We start from the raw sequence: 19,874 nt of genomic DNA, 5'->3' as shown, positions 1-19,874 counted from the left end.
GTTATCGGGCCACGGAGTTTTTTTTTTTTTTTGCGGGAAACGGGTTCGAATTTTAAATACTGAGTCACGATCTTGTGCCATTATTTGATTTGCGATTAAATTGAATGTCACGAAAACGTATGACCATCTTTTTTATATATTTTTTTGTGTGTGTAAATTATTATAGTCGTTTTCTGATATGGAATATGAACGATTGTCTACGTTTAAGGCTATGTCAAGTTAATTAATCCCCCTAAATTGTAATACATATAATTACTTGCTCTGAGCACCGAATATTGAAACATAAGTTTGAAAAAAATATTCCTTGAACTTACAAAATGGTGTTACATTGGCGTTATTAAGGTTAATTAATACTTTTTCCCAGTTTCAAGATGATCGCTATACCACTGGTAGTTAAGTAAAATACATTTATTAACATTGTTATTTGGCATGTTTAAAGAAAACTTCAAATTAAATATAATGCACAGCCGAATAAATAAGCGAAAATTTTGCTATTTTCGTAAAACACATTTGAACGAAAATTTTAGCGGGAACCTAAATTGTGATATTGTGTTGTTTGTTTGTAATTTGTCAATTTTGTATATTATTATGTTCACGTTTATGATTCAAGCTTAGACATAACGAGTGAAGAGAAACAGAACACGAATACTGGACGTAGCTTCTCTGGACCTTAAAAAAAATTCTATTGCAGTTTTTAAAAATTCCCGCCAAGTTATTATTAAATATTATTAGCAAAACTGAGAAAAACTATAACGGCAGATAACCAATGGCCGTAAATAAACAACAGCTTTTTTTTTTTAATTAAACAGGTACTGCACAAAGTTTTTTTTTATATAAATTAAACCATCATCTACAATCCAATGTGACTTGTAATCGATACAGCAAAATTATCGTCAATAATGGTATTATTACTTGAACACCCAATTATTTTGGTATAATCGAAATTGAACCTTACTGCTTCGAACGTAAATGCTGTGTGTGATATTTACGGACCTAGTACTGCAATTACTTCCATAATTATACGACCAAGACGCGACCTTCAACCGCCTTATAACTGTTTGGAAATTCATATGACATTTCTCGAAAGCTCATAGTGTTTAATTTTTTTTGAAGATAAATTAATAAAACCAACACATTCTCTTACCTTAAGATTTTGACATTCCCAAAAAAAAAAAATTATCGCCAACCCATAAACCGCATATTTATATTCAGATGAATGAATTTTTTCAATGATAAGGAAGTGAATATATTGCATTTGTGTGTGCCCATAGTACACGGTACAATTAAGATACCGTTACAATTCGCTTCTGGCTAGTTTGACATTTAAAAATTACTTGACATTTTCCAAGAAACGCTTTTTATGTGTTTCTGCATTAAAAACAAAAACAAGTAAAAGTAAGCAGTACACAGTGCAATAAGAATGGCCTTTGTATAATCCTGTAAAATAGTTACAGGTAGTGAAATCCTGTGGATAAATATGTAGAAAAACATAGATTTATTTCAAGCAATTTTTTTTAAAGGGATTTCATGACCTGGTAACTGAGACTTTTAAATCATGTCTTATTTTAAGTTATATTTTTTTTTTATGAAAAATGCTATTATGGAGTGAAATGAAATGAAGATGATTAATTTGAGACATTAATCAACTGGGATGAAATTAAATGAAATGAAATGGGATGAAATATAATCTCAGTAAAATGGTGGTCATTTACTAAGATTTTTTCAGTGAACTTTTTGGAGGGTCCCGAGAAGTTACGTCCAGCAGCTTTGTTTCATTTTCCCACATTTGTGCACTTTCACAGATATTAAACAGTTAATAAACCACCATTATTACACATTTAAACCCGAAGAAACACTAAATAGACAAAATAAAACAAATCACACATCACTCCTCGCGTTCCCGCCAAAAAGTCCTATTTATTTTAGTTTTCAAATCACCCATAGAGTATCTCGCCCACAGCTCACAGCCCACAGAGTATTTCGCCGGATCTTCTTAATGGGTCGCGATTCCGATCCGGTGGTAGACTCTGCGAAGCACTGCTCTTGCTAGGCCTAGTGTTAGCAAATTCTCTCTGGTTGAGCCCGTGAGCTCACCTACCCGTCCGGGCGTAGCTGGAATAGACTCTTCGGATACTAGCGAACAGGTAGGAAAAAAAATCAAATCAAAATATATTTTATGAAAGTTACCCTCTTTAATAACAAGTAATTATTGAATTAATTTATACATTTTTTTTAATTTCGTTGATTCTTGATCCGTGTGTTAATTTACAAGTTAAACTAACCTCATTTCTAGTACAAATATAGACGAAATAAACTAGTGATAGCGTATTAAGATAACTAAAATAATTGTTACAGATCATATCTTTTCTTTTCCATGTACACAGTTCTATGCCAGATTTAATCATGAATAATGAGAGATCTAAATGAAAATTAAAAGCAACATTTGAGAATATTTCAGATATTATTTCTTTACTTTTAAACAAAAAGATCAAATCTTTAAATTATCCTGTAAGCCCAGGTGTCCGTAACTACAAACTAGTACATACTTAATGATAGATTATTATCGAGGTAAGAGTATGGTTATATGACAAATAATTATTAAAGAAATTTGCTGCATACGTAGGTACATATGTAATAAGTGTATTTATTATTTAATGACTTAAATTAACAATGATAAGTATCGTTTCTGCTTCTCAGAATATAATTTAAAAATATATAATTTGTGAAGATAATTTTTTTTAAATGAATTTAATGTGTGCTTCGCGCTATATATGGATTTACGATAAAGTAATTTCTGGAACGTCTCAGTTGAAGCAGAATTTTAATTACGAAAAAACATTCATTCTTCTGCTGTTTCTAAACTATTTATTTGTGGTGACAAACGCATTTTTTTATTTTTAGTTACTGTAATTTAATTTCAATTGTAAGTTCTTCTGATATAATTTAATTTTTGTAGATAACAACTGATGTTGTGACTATTGGCCCCAGAAACAGATCCCCTGTTTCTGGGGCCAATAGTCACAACATCGTTTCACATACTATCTATACATTTTTATAAATAAAATTGGAGTGTCTGTATGTAACATTGAAATAACCGCTTTTTATTATGTACATATGAATATATATACGGTATATACACCAAAATAACATTTTTTTATATTTAGTCTGTCTGTCTGTTCCGGCTAATCTCTGGAACGGTTGGACCGATTTTGATGAGACTTTCACTGATAGATATCTGATGATCTAAAGAGTAACTTAGGCTACTTTTTTTAGACTAACTTTGCCCCGCGGCGTCACCCGCGGTACGAAACTAGCCGCGGGATTCTGCTATTATTAATAATAAAATTTAATGTTTCCGAAGCGAAGCGAGGGCGGCTCGCTAGTTATAAATAAATCTGTAGAACCCGTCACCTTTCTCGTCGCACTCGGCGAAGAGTCGACCTCCCAGTCTGCGCGTGAGTGGAATAGCCCTTTCAGCTCTCAACAAATAGGAAGCAAAAAAGATAATATCAATGACCTGGCTCACTTCATCCCTAACCCTAATAAAGTCTAAGGCTCAATCTAAATCCGGATATATGTAAACAAACAGAAAAACATTCGAGACACAACTCGTTCAATAATCCAATTTAAATAAACAATAAATTCCGGTTAATACTTAACGGCGTACCTTGTAATTACGAACTAGCACAGAAGGCCAACCCGACACACCAGTTCTGTTCACGAGATCCACACGTCAAAAAGGGGACATAAATTATACGTTTAGCTAAAAGTACGGTAGCCAAGTGCTTGCTTGCCTCGCATTATTAACACCTACGGGCATTTTACACAACTATTTCACTGGACGAAAAAAAAAAAAAAAAAGAACGCAAATATCCGATTACTGGTGGTAGGACCTCTTGTGAGTCCCCACGGGTAAGTACCACCGCCCTGCCTTTTTCTGCCGTGAAGCAGTAATGCGTTTCGGTTTGAAGGGTGGAGCAGCCTTTGTAACTATACTGAGACCTTATATCTCAAGGTGGGTGGCGCATTTACGTTGTAAACGTCTATGGGCTCCAGTAACCACTTAACACCAAGTGGACTGTGAGCTGGTCCACCCATCTAAGCAATAAAAAAAACACTTTGTTTACCATGTCTTCGATCAATAATTTGTAAATTAATTAATATACTTTGGTGTTTCTAGTTGTATCAACTATCGAATTGGACTCGCGGCCCACTGAGAAGATCCGGTGAGAAACTCAGTGGGTTGTACTTGTGCCTATGGGCTCTCTGTCGAACTCTTCGTCGGAGACGATGACGTGGGGGCTGAACGGTTCTAAAGAACCTAACACCACCGAGAGTGGATCCAGGGATCCGACAAGACATCCCGTCGCTTGAGTCGAGTATGTTAGTGGTGTCCACGATAGAGGGTTCGTTTGGTGTAAGTAAAGGACACATTCTTAGAATAAAAATGCTAAGTGCTTTTCGTGTAATTTTCTTTAATGAAAACTCCATTATACTTAATAATGTTTCTTGAAGACCGGACTAGATATTCTTTAGACCAATTAATAAATTGATTAATTGGTTTATTCTTATTGGATTTATTTCCAATAAGCGGTCCAGCGGATTTCGGTCGCGAGATAATTTCGTTTGCTTTTATTAAATACAAATTGCTCTTTATTCGAGATCGTTAGAAATTTACGTACATACACAGTTTTTAATTCCAGGAAATCGAATACCATACTGCTATCAAAGTGCAATCTCGGACTTGTTTACTTATATCTCAAAATAAAAAGCTCAAAGACATTTCTTAATGATTATAATTATTTTAATTATTCAACAATGATAGTATTCATATCTTGGCGAATCAGTTTTAATATTTAATGTATAATAATGTTTTTGAATAAAACAAATACCTGAATTTCATTCTAATCAGAGTACCTTATTTGATTTAGTTTTAGCAGGAAATTCGGAAATCTACGAGTATCTGGAAATGCGAACCATATTGGAAGAAGTTAAACGATACTCAGCCAACTATAAGAGCTGCTTCATAGCTCACCCAAACTCGCTCCTTAGTATGCTCTTGCAGTCAAATGCGATTAGAAGATTCAATCTCTCACCGAAGCGCTCGCTATATATACTACTAAGGAGAGACGACCGTACTCGTCGACCTCGACAAAGAGGTCAACGTCCAACTTAACCCATGTATCAGCCCGCCGAGTTTCTCGCCGGATCTTCTCAGTAGGTCGCGATTCCGATCCAGCAATAGATTCATTCGCGAAGCAGTTGCTCTTGAGTTGTTAGGTCTCCTTCAGAGGCGCTCGGGCAGCTGTTAACAAATCCCACCCCTCCTGGCTGAGCCTTTGCTCGCCCACCTGTCCTGGTGAAAAAGGTCTCCGGGCCACTAGTAATCCTTCAATCATAAAAAAAAAAAAAAGAGAGACGGAGCATTGGCTCTACCTCGCCAAGCCCTGACCTCTCGCAGCTCACCTGATTACAGTCTTGGCAACTGATTGCAGATCTTAACGCAAATAAAAAAAAATACATTTCTTAGCAGGAGGTTACAGCTACCTACGCTAAAGAAAATTAAATATAATATTAAAAGACACTATACAAATTTGATTTCAACCAATAATATCGATGAAGAACTTTGCAGTTTGCAACCCAACTGTCATTAATTTTAAAATGTTGTGAGACATATTTTAAAATTAATGACAGTTGGGTTATAAATTTAATGATACTTTAAAGGTCAGAACAATGTTTTTTTTTTATTCACATTAAAACAATGTCACCATTGTGGTGCTCCTACAAATTACTTACTCAATTTAAAATGAAACACACTTAAGTACATTTGTTCCCTTATTAATCAGGAATAATACTTGCAGTTCTTATAAATTTAGATAACTGTGTCATCCTTTTCAAGGTACATAATTAAACCAGTTTCTGAACTGCATACATCCGAGATCTATTTGACACGTAACGTTCACTAGTTTTTACATATCTGTGGTTTTGTCTATGGATTCGCATTATCACTCAGTTTTGTAGACCTCAGGCACGTATGTAATATTTTTGCAGTCGATAATATTGTACGAAGAGAAGATGAGGAGAATACATTTACATAAAAATAAACATAGATTCAATTTTTTTTTTCATAAATTTTTTTCATTTATTTTCTACATATACCTTTTAGGATATATCATGCTTAAGATAACCCTGGCTGGGTATCTGATGGCCTTGACTGAACATTTGACCTTGTTTATTACCTTGGAGCAATGTTGACAATAGAAACGCATACCGGAACAAAGCTGTGGGGAGGGTTGCTCACCCTTCCGTTCTAGTCAATTGGGATAAGTCAAGGGTCAATTGTTAGCATACATCGTTAGTAATGTTCTCGCTTTTATATTATCAGCAAATATAAACTCGACGTCTAGATGACTAACTAAATCTATACTAATATATAAATCTACAGTAGTTTTTACGGATGTTCCGTTACAACTACTGAATCATGCATCCGTTTGATTTGAAGCTTGGTATCCATGTAGAAAATACATGTACTTAATGGATAGGCTAATATTTATATGAGTTTGAACTCCCTAATAATAATGACATTAAATAATAATGTCAATTTTAAATGCCAGCAGCCCAGCGAAGCGGGCGAGGCGAGTACGGCTAGTTAACAATAAGTTTGATCAAAACATTTGGATTTGAATTATCAGTGTTATGTTTATACAAAAGCTTTAAGCACGATCCGTCAGCGAATCGATCACATCAATCGACAATCGCCCCGGGCGTAATTAAGACAGAAATTAATTGGTCACTCCGCCGGTCTTCCGCGTCCCCGTCGAGATAAAAAAAAAACCGGGCACACGTGGTCACTACCGTTCATTTACGAACGCGAATTATGCGTAGTACGGCAGGTGGCAGGTGCGACGGGCCTGGGAACTCGGGGTCGCGACGAGTTCCCACGGGAGCGTCATTCACCACGCCACACCTGCGCCCCTTAACGGGGATGTTACACACACGCCCGCCACGCGAAGTAAAGCGCCGCTTAGAACGAAACCATATAGTGTGCGCGAGCCTAAACACTATCTGTGTGTGCTCGAGTGCGACACGCAAAAGGGCTCTTTACTACATGCCTTTTTGAAGTTATACTTCTTTAGGCGCGTCATGAAAAATTTATGAGAGTGAAATGTTCCGATGCGCGTGCACCGTGACACAAAATTAACAGAAATGAAGTTGCCCACTAAATCGCCCATTACAATACGACCGACGTAACTTGGCGAGTCTGAATATAGCCGCAGGTGAACTTTCCGAACCGTGCCGAGAATTACCGAATTTATACGATGTCAAGAAAAGTGGATGTCCAATATGCGTGTTTGAGGATGTTGTTTAATCGATTTTTTTTCAAATTGATTAAATTTAAATAAAAAAAAGAAATAAGTTTAATAAAAATAAAGTATAACTTTTTACGCGCGTACATAAGTACACGCACCCTTTTTTTTTAATTTACACGCGCATGTCGATAAGGAACGTTGTTGCGTTTTGTTTTAACTCCTTCTAGTTTATGAGGCGTATAATGAACACCCGCATTGTTTAAAATTCCCCGCACGCTGATTGACTCGGAGACGGGCGGGCGGTCGATGCGATCCTACGACATTGTAGATGTAATGGCAACACGAAACGCATAAATATCAGATTAGTTGCCAGCTGCAATTGATGTGCTTAGCAGAAATGGATTTTCATGCATTTTTAGTAGCCTGTTACAAGAACAACATCATAGTATATTATTTGTCGATGTTTTTTTTTTTTCATTGTTAATAATACATTCGTTCTCTGTATTCTTTCTATTTATTATATTAAGAACTACACATAGCATAATGGAGACGAAACAATACGTAATTTAGATGGTATATTTAGCACATTAAATTCCAAACAGTACAATTTAAATGCAAAACACGTAGAAATAAGAAACGTCTAATAAATAATATAAATTTTTGAACGAAGAAAGACTCGGGGCCTTTATTAGACGTAGTTCATTTATAAGCAAAGATCATCGGCGTTATCGTAAACAGGTATGCATACAAATGAACATTATCTAGCCCTTTTGACAATGGGCGAGTCGATAAATGAGTCGCGTGTGGCGCGACACTCGCCTCGTGCATGACCGCCCTTACTAATGGACTTTACTTTGACAGCTATTAGTACAGTTACTGGCAGGTTTGTTATGATTGTGTTTTATATTATAAATTTGAATTAAGAATCAGTTTTTTTTTTCTTTTGCTTCGAAATTTAATTATTTGACGTGTGTACATTTCTCATTGCTTAAAACATTAAATTTCTAAATATACAGATTACACAAAACATTTTGTTGGTGAAAGCTTGTGTTTTTGAAGAAATCGATCACAGAAAGATCGCAATCAAATGAACCATATTTTATGACACAAACAAAGATTAACTTTACAAAGACTAACAAAGTCCGATTGTACAGGCTAAGTCTATTTGATGACGTGTGGCGTGCTTATCCGCATAATCAAGCCTATTTCAAGTTCAATTATTTATTTTGTATTTATTGATATTGTACAAGAGTATACGATCCACTTGACAGTATGTCACAGTAGCTCGTGGACTACAGCAGCACGAGGGGCACAGCCGCTGTCCACTGGTGGCATATTCTGGTTACTATCCTACACCGACGATATCATTCATAAGAAGACAAACAGCAAGTCGTAAAACTCATGCCAAACCCCTATTCAGCATAATAAGAGGATATGTTGAGCCGACCCCACATAATGTGTGATAAGGGTTAGAAGAAGAGTATGCTTTTACAATACTCAAAGTTTTAAACTGTAAATGTTCACCTTGTGTTAAGTGGCAACCGGAGTAGGTGCATGAAGATCACAATTTAACGCCACGTCCAAATTGAAAGGTGAGGTTCGAAGTTTTGATGTTTACACAGGCTGTTTAATGATTCTAATCTGTACGCATTCACGGGATTTGCGGAAGATATAGAAGACCTATCTTTTTTTTCCTACCTAAGCTGATGATGGTCTAGAGAAACCGGGCTAGTAGGTGAGCTCACGGGGCTCAAACCTGACGATGCTGCCAACACAAACCCTAGCAAGAGCCGTGCTTAGCAGAATCTACCACCGGATCGGAAACGCGACCCACTCAGAAGATACGGCAAGAAACTTAGTGGGCTAATAATACCTATCCGTGCGGCTATAACGGTACGTCTTAAGACAAACCTCAGATGTTGCAGACAATAATTTAAATATCGAATTTAATCGCGATGAACTATTAATAAAATTACAAACTCTTTATTAATTGACACATTGACAGTTACACAATAACACGAGTGTCATGCGTCGTTGTGCTCGGGACGTCATTAACCCACGCGACTACGTAGGTACCTACGCGCGCTTATCTAACCACGTCTATTAAGGCTCTTTGTACGAGTATGCCTTAATTCAAAGAACGAATTAATAAAAGTTTTTTTTTTAATAATGTGTTCTTTGCTAAACGTTGGAGTTCTGATTTTTATTCCACACAAAATATTGTTAAATCATTTACCTATTTCATGTGTCTTTGAATAGATTGGTCGCATATTTTTATTTATAATGATTTCTTTAGGATAACTAATATCTAAGTAATAAACAAATTACCAATGTAGACCATAATTAGGTAGCGTAATATTTTTTGCGTCAGGTTCGTATTTCAAAAGCTTTAATTTTTTTTAAAAGACAGGCCCATTTACGATGCAATTAAAGACGTGGAATGAAAGTGATTGAAACATTTGATTTGGAAAGTAAAAAATCTCTACTCTAAAATTCAAATACTACAAAAATAAAAAAATAAAAAATTAAACGAACATTCTAGGTGTTGTAATAAGGTGCATTCCACACGCATACGATGTGTATGTGTACACATAGCACAGCATGCAACTTTCATAGCCACACTTCAATATCGAATCCCATTTATGTAACCCTACCCAGTGGGGAGCGAGGACAAAAAAGACCAAGATTTTATTTTCTTTTTTCAAAAGCAAGGCTGCACGTGGTCGGGTTGTGGTCCACGGTTCTTTTTTTTTTTCATTTTTATTTTAGACGAAAGTATCATGTGTAAGATTCTTCAGCCGAGGAATAAAGTATCAGTTACGTTCTGCTGCCTTTGCCTGACGAGTTGCATGCTAATGAGATAAAAGTTTAATTTTTTTGGTTAATATTTTAGGTATTTGAAAACTTTTTTAATGAAACAATTGGGAAATTGTAGTATTCTTTTTGAATTTCGGAAGTCGTAGCCAAATTTAAACTACCTACTCTTGCAGTTTTATCCTGCGTTTTTAATTGTCATTGTTTTTTTTTTTTTATTGCTTAGATGAGTGGACGAGCTCACAGCCCACCTGATGTTAAGTGGTTACTGGAGCCCATAGACATCTACAACGTAAATGCGCCTTGTAAACCCATCTTGATATATAAGTTCTAAGGTCTCAAGTATAGTTACAACGGCTGCCCCGCCCTTCAAACCGAAACGCATTACTGCTTCACGGCAGAAATAGGCAGGGTGGTGGTACCTACCCGTGCGGACTCACAAGAGGTCCTACCACCAGTAAATTATTGCGGACACTTCGAACACTTTAACCTTTTCGTGGTCTTAATCGTCCGTGATATAATCTTTAATATAATATAGAACACGAGATTATTTCGTAAAATAGTTTTAATAATAAGAAATTGTGTTTGTTGGCTTGTTCTTTTATGCGGTACGCATTAAATATACATGTATCTATATTTTGTATGTATCAAAGATAGTTTATTGACCGGAGACCAACTAGCTACCGTTTATTCCAGGAAATTACACGACACGTATTCATTTATATAGAATTAATTACAGATTAATTCATAGATACCATTTTTTACAATTATTAATGAAAATTATTTGGTTTTATCTATCGTTTTCAACATTGATTTAAACAAAATTTAGGTTTAAGAATTTCTCATAAGACACAGAGTCGATTAAGTGACTAATTTGAATTTTGTTTCTCTTATTAGAGAAAACGTAAATGCGATGACTGAAGGATTTATCTGGTCGTTAAGAGTTTATCTAGAAATAAAATTATTGACTTTGTAGTTTTGAAGATAACGATACAACAGGCTTGGCGCGCAGTGATATAGGCCTTATGTTTGTCTGTCAAGAAAAATATTTAAAACCTCCCCCATATTATAGGTATCCTTTTCAGAATTTTTCTGGATAAAAACGCAATGCATATGCTTACAATATGCTTTGCGCTGCCTATAATTTGTATTAACTATTAGATTTGCATCATTTTATGTCAATCCCATACTAGAGGTTGTAACTCGGTAAATGTATTTGACAATTGACACGTAATTAAAACTCTAGCAACACTTATAAATTCGATTTCAATGACACTAAGGCAAAACTGTAATAAATAAATTTAACATTATTTAGTAAACATTTCGAAAAAATCTAATCTAAATTTGACTGACACATTACATTACACACATCACTTAAACATTAGATGCTTAAGTGATGTGTGTAGTGTACATATTAAATTAGAATATAATAATATGTAATGGCAGTGAAATATTATAGTCGGACGAGTTTATTATGTAAATAGTGTCTTAAACTTTAACGAGGCGATGCGGCAATGATAAAATATTAATATGTTCCGGCGTTAAATGCTTAAATTACAACTCAGTCTAAATTATCAAATTTATAACATGTCTTTTGGTATGCGAGAACCAACCGAATTAATTTCGATGTTTTAACGATATTTTTATGTGCGATTTTTTTTTATGTTTTAAATTGTAACTCGGAAGTTTATTATGTCGCAATTATATTATTTATTGAGTACTTCATTTATATGTGTTGGTAAAATTTTATACATATACCTACCTAACTTCTTCACAATCTAATGCGTTATTCAAGAATAATTATCTAATATAATACTAAAGGTTTATATTAAATAAAATTACCACATCTTTTTCTGTAGATAGACAGGCTGATACGTAGACAATATCACACAGCAAAAGCCGCAGATATGAGATTAAAGTTAGTCGACATTGTACTAATGACTGGACGATACGAAAAACAAAAGTTTTAGGGCAGAATTAGACATCGATGTTGGACCTAATGTTTCTAACTCACAACACGTACACTAATATTAAACAATTCATTATTCGATCAACTTATCTAACGCCCGGATTTGATGAAAATGAAAATCCAAGTCAAACAATTGCCTGACCTCAAATACTGCTAGTTCGTTCTGTGTGAAATGCAACTTAAAAGTCTAAAATATATTTTTTGAGAAAAAAAAACATTTCAGAATGGTAATCAGCACAATATTCAAACGATTTTAGTCGTGCGTGTCTACGACAACTGTAAAGAATTCGTAAATAACATAACGACAATAGAAAACGCCATATTAAACCATAAGCATAGTTTTCTATACTTAATAATATTATAAAGAGGAAAGATTTGTTTGTTTGTTTGTTTCGAATAGGCTCCGAGACTACTGGACCGATTTGAAAAATTCTTTTTCCATTAGAAGCCGACATTGTCCCTGATGAACATAGGCTACTTTTTTAAATTTTTTTTAAATTTTTTTTTTGGTCTCATGTGTGTTTTAATGTTTCCGAAGCGAATCGAGGGCGGGTCGCTAGTAATTTAATAAACCCAACTAATCCAATTTGATACCTCAAAACGATAACGGAAATGGATTAACAAAATCTACTAAAGTTTATACGTGAAATATACAAGAATACGTTTCAATCATAATTGTTTTTTCCCTCCCTTTTATTCTGATAGCCTTGAGAGGCTATTTCAGCTTCTCCTTGACATGTAGGTGAGCTCACGGGTCTCAAACCGGAGTGTTGCTAACACTGGCCCTAGCAAGAGCAGTGGTTCGCAGAATCTACCACCGGATCTTAAACGCGACTCACTGAAAAGATTCAGATTTCGAAATATTAAAACTAATTAGGGAACTTCGATAATAGTTTTACTTGAATTAGTTCATGTCATTTATGTAGAGCCGTGTACTACACTCGTTACCATTAGAATGTACGGAGGAAATGAGGTATCTGCAACAGGCGCGTGATTTGCGATCGTAGCGACTCGCGCACGAAGCCAGCTGTGATTTATCGCGCCGGAACCTATCTATCTAGCCTTTGCGACTGAAAACAGCTTTGTACTATTGCCTATAGACAGAATATAAATCATTAACATATCGATAAAGTCATCGAACCGTGTAACGAAGCACTACGTATAGAGAAAATTGGATAATTGGAGATTTTATTTTCCTACCTATGCTGATCGGTTTGAAAGGCTAAATCAGCGTTATCCTAGCGTATAAGTGAGCTCTCGAGGCTCAAGTCAAGAGGTGTTGTTAACGCTGACCCTAGCAAGAGCAGTGCTTCACAGAATCTACCACCGCATCGGAAACGCGACCCACTGAGAAGATCCGGCGAGAACCTCAGTGGGCTGTGTCTATGGGCTAGTTTACTCGCCGAACCCGAGAATAGTGATCGAAGCTTGAGGTACCTAAAAGCACCGTAATCAGTTATTATTAAATTAGACGAACCATTGTAAATTTCCAAAACGAAGGTGCTTTTAAACTTTAATAAAACTACTCCAATCTTTACAAACCGACACGTCGGCTTTAAGAAAAACAAAAAGTTACGTTAGTAAGAGGCAATGCGAGTCCCGTCTAATGACAGCGATCCCGGTTAACGTTAGTCATCGGTAAATCTTCACGAGTCCGGTCTCTTGTGACAAGCGAGTATTCTAAGTTGCGGCACGTCAAAGGCTCTATTCGTAGAAGTACTGAGTAAAAACCAGTCTGCGGGAGCGCGTTCCAGCTCGCGTGCTCGGCTCGCGTCGACCCCAGACGCACGCGCTGAGCTCCTAAGCCCTACCGTATAAAAGGGCCCCCACCCTTCCTGATTCTATCATTCCCTGCCGAGGCTTCGTGCGTGCACGTCGCTTTACACAGCAACCTTGTAAATACGTAGTCGTACGTTAGACTAAGTTTTCTATTCGTTATGTGTTTGGCTAAGGATGAACAATCGCCCCCGAAAAAGGCGATGTCTCCTAGATCGCCCTGGGCTAAGCTCTTAAATCAGGTAAGCATCGTTTATATAATAACGTTCTGATATAAACGGTTTTATCCGCTTATTGATCTGATATTGTTTACATGTTTGTTTACAAATATTTCTTATTTACAGAACTCCAAACCTCGATTACCTCGGAAAGTAGCAACTTCAACGCGGGTGAATCTTAACAAGTGCTGGTCGAAGCTGGGTGAACTTATATCCAACGCCGGACCTCGCTCTGACCTACCATCCCAAAAGACTGTAAATGATGAAGAACCTCTCCTGGTGCCTTTCTCTGATTTCTTCTATCCAGTGGAGGCGTACAAAGCGGTGCCCGTCGAGGGAGAATGATAACGCGGAAAACCAGAATATCCTGAACTCCAATCGCTTTGAGCTGATCAACGATGCCTCTGAACAAGACGAGAACATGGCGAACGAAGTGCGCGAGATCTGCTACATGGCGACAAAACAAACTGTTTCGTATGTAAATTTTGTTATTAATACCTTCTATTCAAATCTATCCATACTAATATAATGCAGTGAAACAAAATCCTGTCTTCCACGAGTAGATTTAGTGAGCGTCACGACGCGAATCCATCGTCTTCCATTAGAATTAGTGATGTGGTGTAACATTTTGATGCCTCGTTAAAGCGATTTCGTTTACAATCTCGGTGAGTTTAGGTTTAATTCGTTTGGAAGTGTCGTAATGTCGCATCACATTTAGATTTACAGTGTAAATTTTTGACGAGTTTTGGTAGACAGCTTTAATTTAACTGCACTGTTATCAACGCACCCCCTTTCGGCTATATTGTCTTGCAGCGCCGGTCTTCTTCAATAATTACGTCTCTATTTCGATCCAATGTCTTCCATTAGATGTTTAGGTGATCTGTGATATTAGTTTGTTATATTAAGAAGCTTTAATTCGTTGTTAAGTAAAATATTAACCTCTCTAATTGTTAGTATAAGTTTATAGATTGATAGATTCAATTGAATAGGTATTTTAAGTCTAATTAATCTTCTAAGTGATCAAAGCTTTAATATTTTTAAGTTAGTATTAGTTAAGGAGATATTACTTATATATTACTTTAGTTACTTATGTTTATTTAAATATTACTTTTGGTTGTATATCTGTCACTATTATAAAATAATTTTAAAGAAAGAATGATTCGAAATTTAATTAAAAGGGCCGACCGTGCCAATGTTATCTTTTAAGTTTTATCTTTTTAGTTTTCTTTTGTTAATAAGTGAATTCTTCCTTATGTGTCAATTGTACTGCATGTCTTAGGATTATCTTTAGATTAATTTAGTGAAGTATTTTAGACTGATACGTTAATGAACTGAAGACTTTCGTTTGATCTCTGTTCTTTTTAGTTAAATAAAGTATTAAATGATATTTAATGTTTTTTTTTGTTGAGTGAATATTATACAACATTACAACTATTTATACTCTGACCTTGAATACAATAACAATTGAATACATTAATCTCGTAATTGAAAGGATGACTACTTAAAAATTTGAGTTTATATGACAGGTACAGAAACAGGTTTATATGACAGGACATAGCACTAATTAAAAAAAAAAGTTTGACAAAATGAAATTAAATTCTTAGACGGAAGTCACAGAAAAAAATACTGACTAACAACTCTCAAAGCTCTAAAGAAGCTTTTCAATTACGTTGAGAATTTCAGCTTAATTTATTAACAACTAAATTCAGATTAGATTTCATTTTGTCAAAAAAAAATAAAAAAAACATAATGTAACACTACGGTTATATTATTTGATGGTATTCCAAATCGGGACCTTCTATTTGTTTCCTAAATGCGTAATTACCTAAAGTACTGTGGCTGTGTGGTGTCTAGGCCTAGAACACGGACCCGTTCGCATGACACGTCAAATCTGCCCCCTCCAACACTACGTGACCATCAGGATCAATCTGTCAAATACAATCAACAAGAACCCTCCGCATGGGTATCGCGTAATAGGCGGATAAGGCTTAAGGCTTAGGTCTCTCGGGAGAATAGGCACTCTGAAAGTATGCTGTATACAAACATAAACATAAACATCTGGTGGTAGGACCTCTTGTGAGTCCGCACGGTATGTAGCCGTGTAGCCTGACTCGAGCTTTATTCAGTTGACGACAGCAAGAACTTTCTTGATTTTATTAAAAGGGGCCCGAGCAATTTCCATCCGGGTCTTGATTTCTTGATCAGATTTCCATGCTCATTCATTTACCCAAGCCCCCAATACTGTACTATCGTACCCGCTCTAGTTGTTTTCCAGCTACATATACGCTTGAACTCAAATCCGGGTTTCTGAGACTACCATGATTTTTTTTTATTGCTTAGATGGGTAGACGAGCTCACAGCCCACCTGGTGTTAAGTGGTTACTGGAGCCCATAGACATCTACAACGTAAACGCGCCATCCACCTCGAGATATTAAGTTCTAAGGTCTCAGTATAAGTTACAACGCTACCCCACCCTTCGAACCGAAACGCATTACTGCTTCACGGCGGAAATAGGCGGGGTGGTGGTACCTACCCGTGTGGACTCCCAAGAGTCCTACCACCAGTGATTACGCAATAATAATTTGCGGGTTGATTTTTATTACACGATGTTATTCCTTCACCGTGGAAGTCATCGTGACATTTGTTGAGTACGTATTTCATTAGAAAATTGGTACCCGCCTGCGGGATTCGAACACCGGTGCATCGCTACATACGAATGCACCGGACGTCTTATCCTTTAGGCCACGACGACTACAGATCTTGGTCTTGGCTTATGTTTATCGACAAACCGGCTTCCTCGCTGTACTCATTACCTTATTCACAATTGCTTGCAAATCGGCTTCCGATGCTGCAATAAGGATAGTGTCGTCCCGCAAAACGCAAGTTGTTAACGACCTGCCGTTGATTCCTATTCTCATTCAAGGTTTTCAAGAGCTTTTGGCATCACAGCCTCTGAGTAGACATTAAAGCAATGGGGATAAGATACACCCCTGCGGACCCCACGAGAGATATCAACTTGGTCGGTTTACTCATTTTCGACCTTATCTTAGCCACCTGCTTCGCGTACAGGTTGCGGATGATTCTGACGTCCTTACCATCAGACCAATGTCACATAAAAGGCTGAAAGTTATGATGTTTAACTCCGGTCAAATGCCTTTTCGTAGTCTATGAAGCACAAAAAGACATCATTTGCATGTCCCTGCATTTCTGTACGAGACATTGAGAGCGAAAAGAGCTTCTCTGGTGATAACACCAATCGAAATACAAATTGGCTATCGCCCAGTTGTTCATCACATTTTGGCCGTATTCTATTCTGTACGATGTTCAAGAATACTTTTAGAACATGGCTCATGAGAGTAATCGTACGATACTCTCCAGATTTTTTGGCGTTTTGCTTCTTGGGTACCGTGATATGTGGATTTTAGCCAGTCACTAGGAAGATTGCCAGTTTCGTAGATGCTATTGAAGAACTGTGCGAGAACGTCCAGTTGATCTTCTTCCAGCAACTTTAGCAATTTCGATCGGTATATTATCAGGACCCGGTGATTTACCTGTTTTAGCAGCTTTCGAGGCCCGCAAAACCTCAGACCCCAACATAGCTGGACCAGTCCGATCAGTGATCGTTGAAATGTTCCTTGATGAGTCCGCAAATGCTACATTCTATACCTATAATGACTTCGATGACTTCTCGAATACTTTACGGCTTTCGTGGTCACAAAAGCTCGATTCCGCTAACAAACAACACAACAACAAAACTTACAACAAACACAAATAACGAAATAAAGCTTTTTGACAAGACGCCAGCACTAACATTAAACACGAAACAATTTTATTACAAACAAATTCCTGGGGATCAACTTCCAATTATATCCATACACCTACGTGCTGTATTGCCATTACAAAACAAGTTCCAACGAACGGGTAGGCGTAACTAATACGACCGTTTAGGAATCTAGACGTTTTAGAAGGCTGTAAATAAATCAGTTTATGAGTGAATGATTTATTTTAGTCTTGTTGTTTCCGTGTTGTTTTATCTGTTAATTGTACGTTTTTTTCACTAAAATATACGCGGTACAGCTACGATCATTGTGCGAAGTTTACAAGGTCGCGATGGTTTTTTTACCCTACCTAATCTGATAGCCTTGAGAGGCTATTTCAGCGTAACCTTAACTAGTAGGTGAGCTCACGGGGCTCAAACCGGAGTGTGCTAACATGACCCTAGCAAGAGCAGTGCTTCGCAGAATCTACCACCGGATCGGAAACGCGACCCACTGAGAAGATCCGGCGAGAAACTCAGTGGGCTGTGTCTATGGGTCAATTCGCTCGTCGAGCCCTTCGTCGCAAGCGACAGGTTCGACCAGGACGGTGACCGGTGCTTGTGGTACCTAAAGCACCGTTAATGGACCGGGAGGATCCGTAATGACGTGTTTTGGGCAACGCGATGTTTAATTAACTGTAAAAAAACCACTGAGTTTCTCGCTGGATCTTCACAGTGGGTCGCGATTCTGATACTGTGGTAGTTTCATTGAAGCACTGTACTTGTTAGTGTTAGCTAATTCTTCAAGTTGAGCCCGTGAGCTGACCTACCCGTCTGTGCGTAGCTGGAATAACCGCTATAGGCTACAAGCAGCTCAGTAGGAAAAACAACTGTAAAAGAAACTGTATCTTCAAAGAGACTACTATATCTCACGCCATTTACGTCGAATGTGTCTGTTGACTCCTGTAGTAAAGTATTCAATTAGAATATACAGGGTGATGGCCTAACTCGAAATCTACTTGAATTATATTTGACGAAGATTTAACGTGAAATCTACAGAACTTAATGATTTGAAATATTTGATTATTCATATCCCATTTTTTTTTATTGCTTAGGTATGTGGACCAGCTCACAGCCCACTGGTGATAAGTGGTTATGGAGCCCATAGACATCTACAACGTAAATGCGCCACCCACTTTGAGATATAAGTTCTAAGGTTTCAGTATAGTTACAACGGCTGCCCCACCCTTCAAACCGCAACGTATTACTGCTTCACGGCAGAAATAAGCGGGGTGGTGGTACCTACCCGTGCGGACTCACAAGAGGTCCTACCACCAGTAATTACGCAAATTTATAATTTTGCGGGTTTCATTTTTATTACACGATGTTATTCCTTCACCGTGAAAGTCAATCGTGAACATTTGTCGAGTAGGTACGTATTTCATTAGAAAATTGGTACCCGCCTGAGATTCGAAAACCGGTGTATCACTCAACACGAATGCACCGGACATCTTATCCGTTAGGCCACAACAACTTCAGACGGATTGGACCACTCACGTTTGCGGATAGATCATAGGATTTGTTGTTGGCAACAATTTGACAACAAGTAGCCGTTCGGGCTGTACTGTGAATTTTCTGATCTAGATCAAATCATTCCTTTAAATCGAAGACCCTAGAGGAATAATGGGCCCCGAAAACAAGACACGTCAATTACAAAAGTGTAATAATTTATCTAAATAATTGCCCTAAAAAGCTTTAATGACGAGACCGATCTATTAACTAACATTTATAGTTTTTTTTATTATACGACTTTCTTAAAACGAACGAAAATGCTTCTTTTATGTACAAAATTCAAATCTTATCAGGAAATTAATTTGAAAACTATTTACGAACATACAAGAGTTAGATTAAATGCGGAAAAAATTTTTTTATAAGGCGGCAACGGCTTGGCTCTGCTCCTGGCATTGCTGAAGTTCATGGGCGACGGTAACCACTCCATCAGGTGGGCCGTATGCTCGTCTACCTACAA

General features: G+C 37.0%; 1 protein-coding gene across 1 annotated transcript; it reads left to right on the top strand.

The window, feature by feature from the left end:
- The first annotated feature begins 13,920 nt into the window (after positions 1 to 13,920).
- LOC114242385 (uncharacterized) lies at positions 13,921 to 14,727 on the top strand. The gene is given in 4 exon segments (XM_028173520.2): positions 13,921 to 14,111; positions 14,214 to 14,423; positions 14,425 to 14,550; positions 14,553 to 14,727. Coding segments are annotated over 4 exon segments (447 nt in total). The 5' UTR covers positions 13,921 to 14,030; the 3' UTR covers positions 14,583 to 14,727.
- The last annotated feature ends 5,147 nt before the right edge of the window (positions 14,728 to 19,874 follow it).

The sequence above is a fragment of the Bombyx mandarina genome, chromosome 03, assembly GCF_030267445.1.
Source record: "Bombyx mandarina strain Sakado chromosome 03, ASM3026744v2".
NCBI lineage: Eukaryota > Metazoa > Arthropoda > Insecta > Lepidoptera > Bombycidae > Bombyx > Bombyx mandarina.
The sequence above is the reverse complement of the archived record's forward strand: the minus strand, read 5'-3'. Positions and strand labels throughout refer to the sequence as shown.